The following is a 13531-nucleotide window of genomic DNA, read 5'->3' on the forward strand; positions in this document are numbered from 1 at the left end:
TTGATGATGACAACTATATAGGCCATGGAGAGAAATGTGTTTTGTGTTCTTTTTTCACGTTTCCTATAAGCACACTAAAACTACAGCTGATAACCTTTACTTATTATTACAGTCATGTCTCCATATACATGGTATCCACTAGCATGTGAGGATGTGTTTCGGCTGCTAACAGGCGCCAGAATTAAAATTAAAAAATTAAACAAGTGTGAACTCTAGGGCGACGGTGGCACAGGAGTTAAGTGCTCGCCCCCGTAATCGGAAGGTTGCAGGTTCGAGTCCCGCTCAGTCTGTCGCTGTCGGTGTGTCCTTGGGCAAGACACTTAACCCACGTTGCCTGCTGGTGGTGGTCGGAGGGACCGGTGGCGCCAGTGCTCGGCAGCCTCGCCTCTGTCAGTGCGCCCCAGGGCAGCTGTGGCTACATTGTAGCTCATCCCCACCAGTGTATGAATGTGTGTGTGAATGGGTGAATGACTGATTGTGTTGTAAAGTGCCTTGGGGGGTTCCAGGACTCTAGAAGGCGCTATATCAAATACAGGCCATTTACCATTTACCTCTAACGCGATATCTTCATCAATCGTTACCCATGAGCTACACATGTAGAGACATCTGTCCAACTTGAATGCCGGCTTTCAGCCACTCCCCCTGCTGCGTCCGTCTGCTCTTGTCTCTTTTCCAGGCGAGGCACTGCTCAACTCGGAACAAGGCCATTTTTACGTGACTCAAGGTGGTACAGCTTCTGAAAGGGACATGAATGTTGCCAACCTACACTTATCTTTTCATTTTTTTATTATAAAATGTATTTACATGGGAAACGTTCTCGATAAGACGCAGACATTTCCATAACGATAAATTTCCGATATATTGCCCAGCGCTGCTACGTGGGTAAGGAGACAGGCTCACAGAGGTTGACAAAGACATGCCCAACTTTTTAACTATCTGTCAAAAGTGACCGAGATTGCAAGCTTGTGATTGGTCAGGATGCCGCTTCCTTTAAATTCATCGACTGCACCGCCATTACTCCCTCAAACAATAAGATATTTAGCAGCAGACACGGAACAGGTTGAAACGTCTGAAAATGGGAACGTTTATTCATCCGTCACTGAAGGAGTACAAAGATACACAGCAAGCATTTTTTTCATGGGCGGAAATGACGGGAAACGTGGGTTCAGTGGTGCCGATCACATGGTGAGGTGGAGGAGAATAAGGGACAAATTTGTCCATGTTAAAAAGTCTCTCACATAATAATAAATGCACTGTCTTGGAATACATGACTGTAATGGTGGCAGGTTACATCAGAAACGTACTACGCCCTCTGTTGTCCTGGCAGGGAGTGCTTTGCAATACTCCCCAGTTGTAACAGAGAAGTCTGAAGTGAAAACCTCTCCGTCATTGTCTCTCTGCAACTCCACACTCGAGCTGACAGGATTAGGGATGGGTACCTTTGACATTTGAATCGATCCGGTACTAATTACCGGTACCTACGAATCGATACCGGTACTTAACGGTACCATTTTTCGATACTTTTGAGTGTTTATTATTTTAATTCTCTTTTATAATTAAATATATATTTTTCTCAATATATAACAATATTTGATAAATATCACGATAAATAACATACAACTGTTTGTATTTTAACATCGTCCTTGTAGTTTTATAAGCTGATAATTAAACTGAAGCAAACATCTTTACTGTGAACTAAATTTACTGTGTATCTTCATTCCTTTTGCCGTCTTTTTTAATTTGATTTTTCCTACTGGGAAGTTAGAATTTCCGGGGAGAAAGTGAACGCACCATTAGCTGATAACAATGGTAGCAATGGTAGCTAACATATCAAGCTAACGATATCTTAAACAGTTTATTTAGCTGCTGGAGCAGATTAAAACGATGCCTCACACTTAGATCGTCACCGGTTTCGTCTTCACCCGTCACATTAAGTAAAGTGAAGCCAAACTTTAGAGCGCGTTCATGTTGTTCTAGTCGGAAATTCGGAGTTCCGAGGAGAAAGCGAACGCACCATTAGCGAAACGGAAGCTAACATATCAAGCTAATTATATTTACCTACCGGAGCAGATTAAGATGAGGATGTCTCACTTAGATAGTTGTCGCTGGTTTCATCATCACCCAGTTATCCATCACATTTAGTGAAGTGGACCCAAGCTTTAGCGTGCGTTCTTTCTACCATGCTGCTCTGTTTACAACTGGTTCACAGCAAGCGACGACAAAACGCTCTTGCGCATGCGCAGCTGTCTTGGCAAGTTCTCGTTATGATGGACGGGTACCGAAACGAGGCACCGTTTGAAATGACGTGAATCGGTGCTCGGTCGGTACTATGGAATTCGGTCGGTACCTTAAAAAGTACCGAATTCGGTACCCATCCCTAGACAGGATAAGTATAAATCAGGCTTTAGAAACAGCTTTGGCATCAAATTTGGACGATTTAGACTTGGGCTTTTCTGACATGAGCAGATAGTGGTAATTAAGTCCTTTATTTAGAAAAGGATGTATTTGCTTCTTCTGTATGGCAAACTGTCCTGCTAATTTCTAGAGATGCACCAAAATGAAAATTCTTGGCCAAAACCGAAAATGAGGAAACCAAGACCGAAAGAAATTGTCAATAATTAGAACCATAGTATTTATGGCTATGATGTGTACTAACCTTACTAAAATCAAGGCATTGCAATAAGTCAGTTACAAAACCATGAGAATATTTATGTAGCACTGACATAACAATGCACAAAATGCATTAAAACTCTAAATAAAACGTTTCACATGACCAATCATGTACATTAAATAATAAATTATAATCAAAAGTAATTATAAATGTACAGGCTTATAACTGAAAGGCCCACTGAGACTGTAAAATTAACCTTTTAAGCACAAAAGTCCCAATATTGCATTTCAAGAGCCACAGCTGCTAATATAATCCCTCATGAAGTTATTACTTTACAAGATAGTGGAGACGAGCAACACTTTTGGGTGTTTCTATTGAAATTTTCTGAGTTTATAGAGTTTGAAAACTGCCCCCCATTGGAGGCTCCTGACTGAGGAGAGAAGACGAGCGGGGCATACAGAGGGTGAATATTATTATATATTAGTGAGGAATGGGGCTGCACAATATATCGAAAAATGATCGTCATCGCGATAACAGGACGTGCGATAGGCCCATCGCTAAGCACGTCAAAAACTGTGATAAATGTTTGGTTCAAACATTTCCATCCGTGTCATACATCAACTTTTTGTAAACCAGCTCTGTTTTTAACGCGGAAGTATTATTTGACCAATCAAATGTAGCCCTTCTGATATGCGGCCAATCAGATGGGTCCGTTCACGTAATACTCCCGCCCCCTACGTAGACCCTTAGGGTGGGTGGAACGCAACACCCGAACTGAGTTAGCGGCGCCGTTCCCTTGTTCGTCATGCTGGCTCAGAGCAACGAACGCACTTTGTGCTGAGGTTTCTGGAATCAACGCTGCTTTCAAATGTGAACGTGAGTCCGCTCGGCGTCGTTAAGCAGCTGATAATAACCGGGCTGACTCCGACACGTGCCGGTGAACCAACCCACCTTCATGTCGCTAGTGTTCCTCCGGGTGGTGACGTTAGCCCCAGGCTCCGGTTAGCTTCCAGCTAAAAGGCTACAGCACTCTCCTCCCAGTCCCACCCTGAGCTGCTAAAGAGGGCCTGGAAAAGTTCCCCCACCCATCAAAGTGATTTTTCATTTATGAGCTTTTATAACCTTGTTAATCAGGATAGTTGATTTGCTGCTGCACATAAACTGTCAGCCAGAAGCTCTGCTAGCCGGTTATCTTAAGAGGAGCTAGTTCAGTTTGTTAGCTTGTTATCAGAATCATAGTTGCAGTTTCATCATCTGAGCTGCTTTTTAAGATCTAGGTGAACTTGTTCAGTTTGGGAATAAAAACAAACGTTTTCACATATTTTCCATGTAGTTTTCTGCCAGTTCCTCTTCTGAAAGGTAGACAATTGTTTTTCTCTTTCTCTCAGAAAATCTTAATATTCTCCTAGTTTGGCCCAGCACAGTTCACTTCCCAGTTGCAGCAACAGCCTTATATCATAACCACATAAGTGGAGAAAATGCTCAGTAGCAATGAGAGAATTTGCTGTTGCACTTAAGTGATGTTAACTATTATTTAACATTTAAACTTATTTTCTGATATTTTTTATTTATTCAAAAAAAACCTGGTAAGGGATGTTTTTCTGTATTTGGAGCATCAGAAAAAGTTTTATGGTGGAGGTGATGTTTTAAAGTCACTGAGAAACTGCATGCATGCAGTTTGTCGTTTTGCTGCTAATACAGTAGCAGGTGCAGCTTCATATTTATTCAATAAAAATGTTATGTTGTAATGAAATTCATGCATTAGTTTTTGTTTGCTTTAAACCCAGAGCAGACGTCACACGCCAGACGACATCAACACTGCATACTTTAGTATTTGTTCATTTATCGTTTCCACCCCAGAGCTCCACAAGCCGGCAGCCGCACAGCAGACAAGCGCCGCTGCGATCTGAGATGCGCAGAGCTGCCGCTGGGGAGAACCGGGTGGAAAGGTTTCCATCCCAGAGCTCCACAAGCCGACAGCCCGCGCAGCAGTCGGAAGCCGCGGTCAGACAGAGATGCACCGAGCTGCGGGGAGGCGAGAACGGGTGGAAAACATCGGTCTCCCGAGAGCTCCTCAAGCCGATAGTCGGAACCCAGCTCCACCAACATGTTATATTTCAACCCATTTTCTAAAGTGCAGCATTATGTTAAATGCACTGGGTTTTACCCAATTACATTTAAATTTCATGGTTAAACAGTACATGTTACAATCTAAGCTCAGCTCGGCAGTGACCTAAAATACATAAATATAATTTTACTTACCGAAAAAAATGAAGTGGAGACTCCTTGGATGCTCTATTAGTGCAATTAATGCCACAACAAGTCATTTTGTCCAACAATTGCACTAAAAATATCAAAACAAGAATACACAAACACAGAGACTCAAAATCCCGGAGCAGTTTCCAAGCCAGACCGAGGCTCTACTGAGGCATTTCCACGGAGCTAGCTCTGTGGTCACGTGGGTCTGATGCTCATTAATTATACAGAATTTTAGGCTTTTAATACACTTAAACAGAAGAGTGAGAAAAAAAATTCACCCCCCTCAGAGTTGTCATGAGTGTAAACTAGATCATTTAAACCAAAAACATGTTTTGGTTCCAGGCTGTAAACATGTTTATTTCTGCTGTGAAATTGGTATTTTTAACATGGGAGTCAATGAGGATTTGCTCGCTTCTGACACCAGCCCCCAGTGGATGAGGGTGGAACTGCAATTTTTGTCACTTCCGGGATAGCTTCAATTTTTGAGCTGCATTGTGGGGGCTTGGGTTCATCAAGTGGTCTGTTTCGGCCGTGTTGTTTCGTGATTTTGGTGTTTTGGCCCAAAAAAAAACGAAAAGGCACTTGTGGGTCATTTTCGGCCGAGAATTTGTGGCCGAATTTTCGATGCATCCCTACTAACTTCCGTAGTGGTGAATGCGTCATATTGCTTGCTCTGATTGATCCTAGCGTTGTCCAATAGCGTGCAGACAACTGTAGATTCCTTCCAATGGCTGAGCTCTGTCTATGGGTTTTGGCCAGACATTATATTTACAAATATAGGATGTTTTGCCAGCAGATCTACATTTTAAATAATATTTACATTCATGTTGGGGCAAATTCAGTATTTTGTCTGACTGCAGCTTGTAAGGAGCCATGTTTAAAAGTGGTGAAGCATACCTGCAGCTCTGTAGCCTGCACCAAGTACTAATGTAAAACCAGCAATGCAAACAAACTCCCAGTAACTGGATGGAATTGTACCATTGGCCCAGCAGCAACAGCACCTCCAGCCACCACTTTCTCCTGCTGTCATAAGAAGGGTAATGACTATTTAGTCCAACTGGGCTTAGTGGAGTCATTTATTTACCTGTGCACTGCAAAAACAGCTGCATGGGTCTCCTCCTCTCGTGCCTCGTTTCTGAATGTGCTCCATGGTGAAACATGTTTGTTTTGTTTCCACCTTTAACAGTTTTCCCACCAGGCTCCTGAAATAGCTCCAGTGATTAGTTAACTGAGTTGCAGGCCTGACCAAGTCTTGTTTTCTCCCGAGAGATTTAAATCCAAAGCTTTTGTCATAAAAATGAGGACTCATGTTGGTCATCACACCATGGTCCTGTCACGGGGAGCTAGCTCGATGATTAGCATGTAAGCGTTTCTTCTCTCAAGCAGCAGATAAAAGAGGAAAGGCTATTTTTATTTTACGACTGCTACCTACATTCACTTGTTTACTCTTCTACCCACTCTTGTTGTCTTGACAGCCTCTCAGTCAAACAACAGCCTGAAGAAGCAGAGGAGTCGGAGTATATTCAGCACATTCTTATGTTGCTTTCGCAACTACAATGTGGAGCCGCCAGCCACAAACACCAGCTCCCCACCTCCACCTTTTGTGGAGAACGGATCACCTCCTAAGGTAACACACGTCTCAGATAAAATAAACACACACATGCCAGCTGTCCAGCACTGGACTCTACACGTGTCACTTGATGAGTTGATTTCATCTTTAGGAAAGAGTTTATTTGTCCATGTGAGTCTTTTATTTATGGGATCCTTTTGTTTCTTTATTTTTGTGTTTATTCAAACCCTCACCCTGTTTTTGTTTGTGTGTGTGTGTGTTTGTGTGACTCTCTCTCTCTCTCTCTCTCTCTCTGTGTTGTAGTGTGACCAGGTCGAGGTCATCCCTGTTCCTAGTGTATGTATTGAGTTTATTTCTTTTTCTATGCATGCGGCTGAGTGGGAGGATTTGACACATCCTCCCTGTGTGGGTTCACTTGCTCATCTGAGCCTTGCCTCTGCTTTCTTTACTGCTGTTTATTTTCAGAGGATGGAAGACGTACAAGCACCCATGGCTTGGTGTCCAAGTGCTTCACCTGCATGAGTGGCACTTGGTTGCTTGATGCTTAAAAGCCACTGTGACGCAAACTGTGTAAAGTGTGTTTTAACTCCCTAAAACAGAAAGTCAGTCATTTGCTTCTGCTCCTAATCCATGCAGCTGAATGACGCCGAGTTGTTTTTAGGTTTTGATTATTAACGCCGTTCAAAATAATTGATTCTTTAACTTGGAGAAAGACTTGGATCTGCTTACCTGTGGCCTTATTAACAAGCCCATTCAATTATCCACCGATCAGCTTTGGTTCATCAGCTTAAAAACGCCAATCTGTTCAAACGCAGCTGGCAAGCTAAACATGGCGTCCGCCTGTAAGAATGAGATTATAAAAGAATCACTCCGTCTTTTTGACAAAGCTCCCAGTGGAAAAGTTCAGATTAGTTAAAATCTCTGCCAGTTTAAAGGACAGCTGGCCACAGAGGAACCAGTTCAGCCAATAATAAACCTGTTATAAATGTCTTATAAACCTTTACTCTGCAATAGTTACCTGCAGCAGAATTACTAGTTTTATTAACACCATAATAATCATGAGACATTTACAGCAGGGCCTAGGTTTAAACTTGGCTAATGAAGCCGTGGTAAGGGTTATCTATGACAGGTAAGATAATAATAATTCAACCCTTCCAACTACAATCCACCTGAACGATCCGAGTGTTCCTTTTTGTTTTTTTACTACAGACATGGAAAAAGGTGGTCAGATATCAAACGTATCTTCAGTGATTTAATGTAACTTTATTTAACCTGTTTAGTCCCTCAAACTTCGCTGAGTAAAAAAAAAAAAAGACAGATGAGTTTATTCAACGTGTCAAAAGTCTTTATTTTGTTTATCAGACCTGTTGGTCTGATAAATATGCTGTATGCTTCATCTCTTCAGGACTACGTCAGTTTAGTCGTCTGTCTCCTAAAGTCTCTGTGATGATGGACATGCGTGTAATTTGTCCTAGTCTTTTTGATTGTGTCAGAACTGAGGGACAATTCCAATCGAACGACAAACTGTTAAGCTAGTTTAGGGAACGTTGACCGTCTGAACCTGAAACGTGAGAAAATATTTGTTTACTCTTGTTTTCATTTGCACTAAGATGAAGTGGGCGTGTCCACTGATCAGCTGAAACTCAAATGAAACGAACCCACAGAGCTGAGTTTGTTCTTGATCACACCTTACTGTTAGTGTTCTCACACACACACACACACACACACACACACACACACACACACACACACACACACACACACACACACACACACACACACACACACACACACACACACACACACACACACACACACACACACACACACACACACACACACACACACACACACACACAGATCTCTGTTCCTCAGCTGAGAGTTAAGCTACCTAAAACACGAAGCACACAAGTCGGGGGTGCGCTGTGCCAAATGTTTGGATGAGAACAAAGTCTGATCGGTCACCTTGATTTCCTTTAAAATAATGCCCTCCAGCTACTAACGTTAACAACCTACTTCATGCAAACAAACGGTCCTCCTTTGTCTCAGTGTGTCTCTTCTCTTCTCCACAGCCGCCAGCCAAATACCTCCTCCCAGACATGATAATATCTGACCATGGTAAAAAGTGTGTTGTGATTGACTTGGACGAAACACTCGTGCATAGCTCCTTTAAGGTAAGGAGAGACTAAAATGTAAATTGAGGTTCACTGATTTAGGAAACGCTAGCAAAAGACGGGAGGCATGTCTCAAATAAAGCTTATTTTATTTGTAGTTTTGTGCCCTACATGCTCAGTAGTACAGAATGCTCCTAATTGTTATTATCATTTATTTTGCTTTCTGCCTCCACGTTTGGACCGCCCAGCTCCCGTAACAGCTTTTCTCTGCTTTTATAGCAGCACCGTCCACGATCAAGCAGAAAATCAAGTTTATTTAGTTGGTGTGTGAACTCGTTTCAATTGTTCCAACACTATATTAATTATTTCTTATCCTGAATAGTCTTTGGATGGTGGTTCTTATTGACTCTAGTGTGATAACTCATTTTTAACTCATTCACTGCCTGCTTTTTCAGCGTTTTCACAGTTTTTAAGAGTCACAGAACGTTGCACTCTTAAGAGGATGTCAACACCAAAAGTAACAAAATAAAGAGAAGACTCGCCTCTTACATCAGGAAGAATCTGCGCGTTTCCAACATTTTCTGTTCTTTCATAATCCGTTGTCGAATTGTGATCGGCAGAAGCTTTTCCGGTTTGTGCCTCACTTTATTTTACAAAACGATCTCCTAACACATGGATTTTCTGCTTCCTGATCACGTGACGTGTGGCGGATGAAGATCGGCTTTAAGAGCTGAGATGTTTGTTCTCACGGTGCGGGGGCTCGTTCCGACGCCCACACAGTAAAAACATGCAAATGAACGGCATTGAACTGTTGGATTTAAAATGATGACTTTTGTCGTCAGTGGCGGTGAAAGAGTTAAGCATAAATCGGTGTCTGCCGGTTAGATTTTTTTATTCCAAAATAACAGCTTAACTCATTTAGAACCTAATTTTAGTTGACTTTAACTCATTCACCGCCAGCTGTTTCCTGATCACTAACGGCCTTCGCTGCCAGCGTTTCTCACCGTTTTTACTGTTTTTTTAAGAGTCACAGAACGTTGCGCGCTAGCATGATGTCGATGCCAAAACAGCCAAAACAAAGCGGAGACTCACCTCTTACATCAGGAAGAAGCCGCGTGTTTCGAGCGTTATCCGTTCTTTCGTAATCCGTTGTCGAATTGTGATCGGCAGACGCTTTTCCGGTTCGCGCCTCACTTTTTTTACAGGAACGGCCCAAAACGATCTCCAAACACATGGATGTGTTGCTTCCTGATCATGTGATCTGTGACGTATGCAGATGAAGATCGGCTTCAGGGCTGAGATGTTTGTTCTCTCAGCGCGGGGGCTCGTTCCGATGCTCAAACAGTAAAAAAATGCAAATGACGACTTTAGTCGTCATCGGCAGTCAACGGTTGGATCTAAAATGACGACTTTAGTCGTCATCGGCAGTCAACGGTTGGATCTAAAATGACGACTTTAGTCGTCATCGGCAGTCAACGGTTGGATCTAAAATGACGACTTTAGTCGTCAATGGCAGTGAATGAGTTAAATACGACCTGGTTTTATTCTCAACAGTTAGACTTTTTTCAACATTCTAATTGTAATTCTCAATATGGTCTTCAGTTTCGTAAACAAAGATTAAACATGTCTATTTTTCTTCTGGTTGCTCCTAACGCACCATCACACGTTCACTCCCTTTTTTATTTTATAAAGAAAACAAGATGAGTAAACAGTCATTGTGTTAATTGACTTTGTTTCCCTCTTGTTTATTTTTTGTAGTATTTGTTCAGCTCATCATTGCCCAAAGAGAAACTAGCATTTTATTTTCTTGCTTAGTTACTGCTTGGGTTACAATAAAGAGGGAATGTCGACTGAAGTCGACCAAAGTGCTAAATAAGATTCCAAAACTACATTAGGCTTTAGGAAATAACTCAGTAAGTGGGATTTTAATGCAGTTAGGAGGCCCTCTGGTGGTCAGTTAGAGTATTACCCCAGCAGTTTAATGACCCTGTCTGTTTCCCTCTACAGCCTATCAGTAATGCTGATTTCATTGTACCAGTGGAGATCGATGGTACCGTTCATCAGGTATGGTACAAAAACATCAAAAAATGTATATTTTAACGTAAACGTGTGTTTCCTGTGCGGAGATCCTGAAGAGATGGGCTGTTATCCAATTCAAGTAATCCAGGATAGGCTGTGTGCATTCGGGTTGGCCTATTCATGATTACTTGCGCTGGGTTTCAGCTGCTGGGCGAGGAGTGGGTGACGCGGGAATCAGGGATTTGGGTGATGTCATTTTTATTTATTTGTTTTAGAAACGCGGCGGTGCTGCTCTCGTGTGGGTGGAGTAAAGCTGTGGTGTTTTTCAGGTGTATGTTCTGAAAAGACCCCACGTGGACGAGTTTCTGAAGAAGATGGGAGAGTTATTTGAATGTGTGCTCTTCACAGCCAGCCTGGCCAAGGTGAGTAGCGGTGGACCGTAGCCAGTGACACCTGGCCCGTAAACCTTTATCTGCTCATCTTCAGCTAGTCTGGATTGTGGATTTTCACGTTCTTTTGATTTGCTTCTTTTTTTTTTTTAATCTTTACCAAAAGTTCATGGGTAAGTCTAATGACATAGACATGACTCGTGTTTTAATTCATCACGCCGAGTCAGAGTTAGGAACCAGCTGTGCCATTTGGTAGAACATCCTGAGACATCTTCCTGGACTCAAACTGTCACCAACAAGCTCTGCTTCCTGTTAAAATGATCTCCTAGCATTTAGATCTTAATGTTGTTCTGTGTCTTCCTGCATAGCTGACCTCCTAAACTCCTGCTTTAGTTTCTGCTGCTGTGTGTGCCTGCTTCTCACCTGTCTGCGTGCTGTGACGTCCTGTCTTTGGTGTTCTTGGACAGTATGCAGACCCTGTGGCAGACCTGTTGGACCAGTGGGGAGTTTTTCGAGCACGACTTTTCAGAGAATCGTGTGTTTTTCACCGAGGGAATTACGTTAAAGACCTGAGCCGGCTGGGGCGCGAGCTCAACAATGTTATTATTGTTGATAATTCCCCGGCCTCTTATATTTTCCATCCAGAAAATGCTGTAAGTTTCCAAAGCTGGTGTCCCCCCCCCATTGCCATTGTGTCTTAAAATAGGAATGACAGACCAACGCTTCCTCTCTCTGAACTCTCAGGTTCCAGTTCAGTCCTGGTTTGACGACATAAATGACACAGAGCTGCTGGAACTGCTGCCTTTCTTTGAGGGACTCAGCAAAGAAGACGAGGTTTACGGAGTCCTACAGAACTTGAGAAGCAGGTAGCAGGACAGTCTGTGGCGCTGGCCGTGCTCTCCAGCCTCCTCTTTGTCCCCCTCTGTCCCTTCCTGCAGCCACTTCTCCAGACTCGGGCTGATGACCTCATAGACACGCCTCGGAGCCTCACTGTGGAAAGTAACCATGTCTGCTGGTGACTGGCTGCCTTCTGAGTGCCATCACACAAACAAGAACATTACTTATCCCAGGACCACTTTGTTGCACAGAAAACACCAGAAGGTGTCCTTCGCTTTTAGCACTGGGGACAAAAATGAAGAGGAATGAACTCTGGTCTTTATTTTCAAATTTCACGTTTTACTGATTGGTAAAAGTGCTATTTTTAAAACCAAAAGGAAAAAAAAAAAAGAAAACATTTTCCACCTGAGACTTTTGTGCCACCAGAACAAAGCGCAGAAAGGATTTGGCCCTCCAGTTGTTGCTATGCAGGCAGGTTCTGGTGGTAGAAAGGATGCAGACTCTTTTTCTTACTGAATGAAGTGCCTTTTGTGAATGTTGTTTTTATGAGGACTTATTTTGTACATGACATATTTTCACAGTGCATCAGTTGTTTTCACACATTTACACATCAACATGAACACAAAAAGCATCCTTGTTGAAAAGAGTCACTCTGATCATCAAAATGCTGAGTCACTATCTCGGCGTGTTTCTATTCTGTGTGCTTGTGCCATTATTTAGGTGTGACGTCTCTTGGTTTCGTTATATGTAGACATAGTTTTGTTTTAGACAAACGAGTAAAGCCGGCCCTTATTTGGTCTGGACGCTCAGATGAGTCCGTGCCACTTTACCCTCACTGCATTTTAGTGATTGCCAAATAAGGAAGGTATTTTTTAACAGGCTTCATATCTTTACCGGGTTTTGTGCTAAAACTGTTAAGTCATTCATAATTATAATGTTTTAATTTTTGTTTAAATCATGTATGGTTTTAGTCCGTTCTTTTTTGCCGTCATGTCGGGTTACTTTTATGGCACGCGCGTGGTGCAGCTCACCCTTTGAGGGAGCGTCGTCGTTGAAAATGGTGCACATTTACAAACAAAGGTGTCCTTCTGTAGGTGTTTCACGCGCTCGTGTTTTTTTGTGGGGGGTATTATCGGAGTCTCTAGGGAGCAGAGCGGTGTTAAAGCTGCACCGTTCATCTGATGTACGCCTGGTCCCTCAGTGAAGACCGTATGTGATGTTCATCTTCCCAGACGTCACCTCAGTGCCTATGTTTGAGAGGAGCCCAGCATACGCCAATGCTGCAACATCTGTTACCATGGCAATAACCCTTTTCCCCACTTTCCAACCCAGCTGTGTGGTTTGTGCATCCGAAAGGCTCTTGAAAAATCTGCTGAGGTTTCAGAGTAGATCGGTTCCAGTATCAGTGTTTAATTTGTTTTATAAAAATGAAAATGAAAGGTACTGGAAACGATTTTACGCTCGGTCGACTCCAGCGACAGCAGCCAAACAAGTTAGCCATATTTACCAGCTTTTGTTGAGTGGGGTGGAAAAAAGTGTCTACAGAGCTACGGGCCCCACCCGGGCCTGACTGTTTGGGTCCACTTGTAAATGAATCACTATTTGGGAAAGGGAATGTTGAGATGGAGTGGATACCTTACTGCCTGTGGAAGCACAAAGTGTTTCCTCTAATTATTCCAAGGTTTCCTGAAATGCTGTTGTCTCTGTAAGGATTTCATTTGGCCCCAAACGC

At 42.7% G+C, this 13531-nt stretch overlaps 1 protein-coding gene across 3 annotated transcripts in view; it reads left to right on the top strand.

The window, feature by feature from the left end:
* The window catches only part of LOC107384264 (CTD small phosphatase-like protein), a 28575-nt gene extending 16381 nt beyond the window's left edge, over window positions 1-12194 (top strand). Inside the window, exons 2-8 of one of the 3 annotated variants that reach the window (XM_015957415.3) lie at window positions 6346-6497; window positions 6744-6776; window positions 8513-8614; window positions 10562-10618; window positions 10903-10995; window positions 11430-11615; window positions 11707-12194. In XM_015957415.3, the coding sequence (XP_015812901.1) occupies window positions 6346-6497; window positions 6744-6776; window positions 8513-8614; window positions 10562-10618; window positions 10903-10995; window positions 11430-11615; window positions 11707-11832 (749 nt within the window). In that variant the 3' untranslated portion in view covers window positions 11833-12194. Of the gene's footprint in view, window positions 1-6345; window positions 6498-6743; window positions 6777-6905; window positions 7019-8512; window positions 8615-10561; window positions 10619-10902; window positions 10996-11429; window positions 11616-11706 lie in introns of those variants that run through there. The other 2 variants (XM_015957416.3, XM_054730829.2) reach the window with 2 other exon arrangements.
* Window positions 12195-13531: the final 1337 nt, after the last annotated feature.

The sequence above is a fragment of the Nothobranchius furzeri genome, chromosome 11, assembly GCF_043380555.1.
Source record: "Nothobranchius furzeri strain GRZ-AD chromosome 11, NfurGRZ-RIMD1, whole genome shotgun sequence".
Taxonomy (NCBI): Eukaryota; Metazoa; Chordata; class Actinopteri; order Cyprinodontiformes; family Nothobranchiidae; genus Nothobranchius; species Nothobranchius furzeri.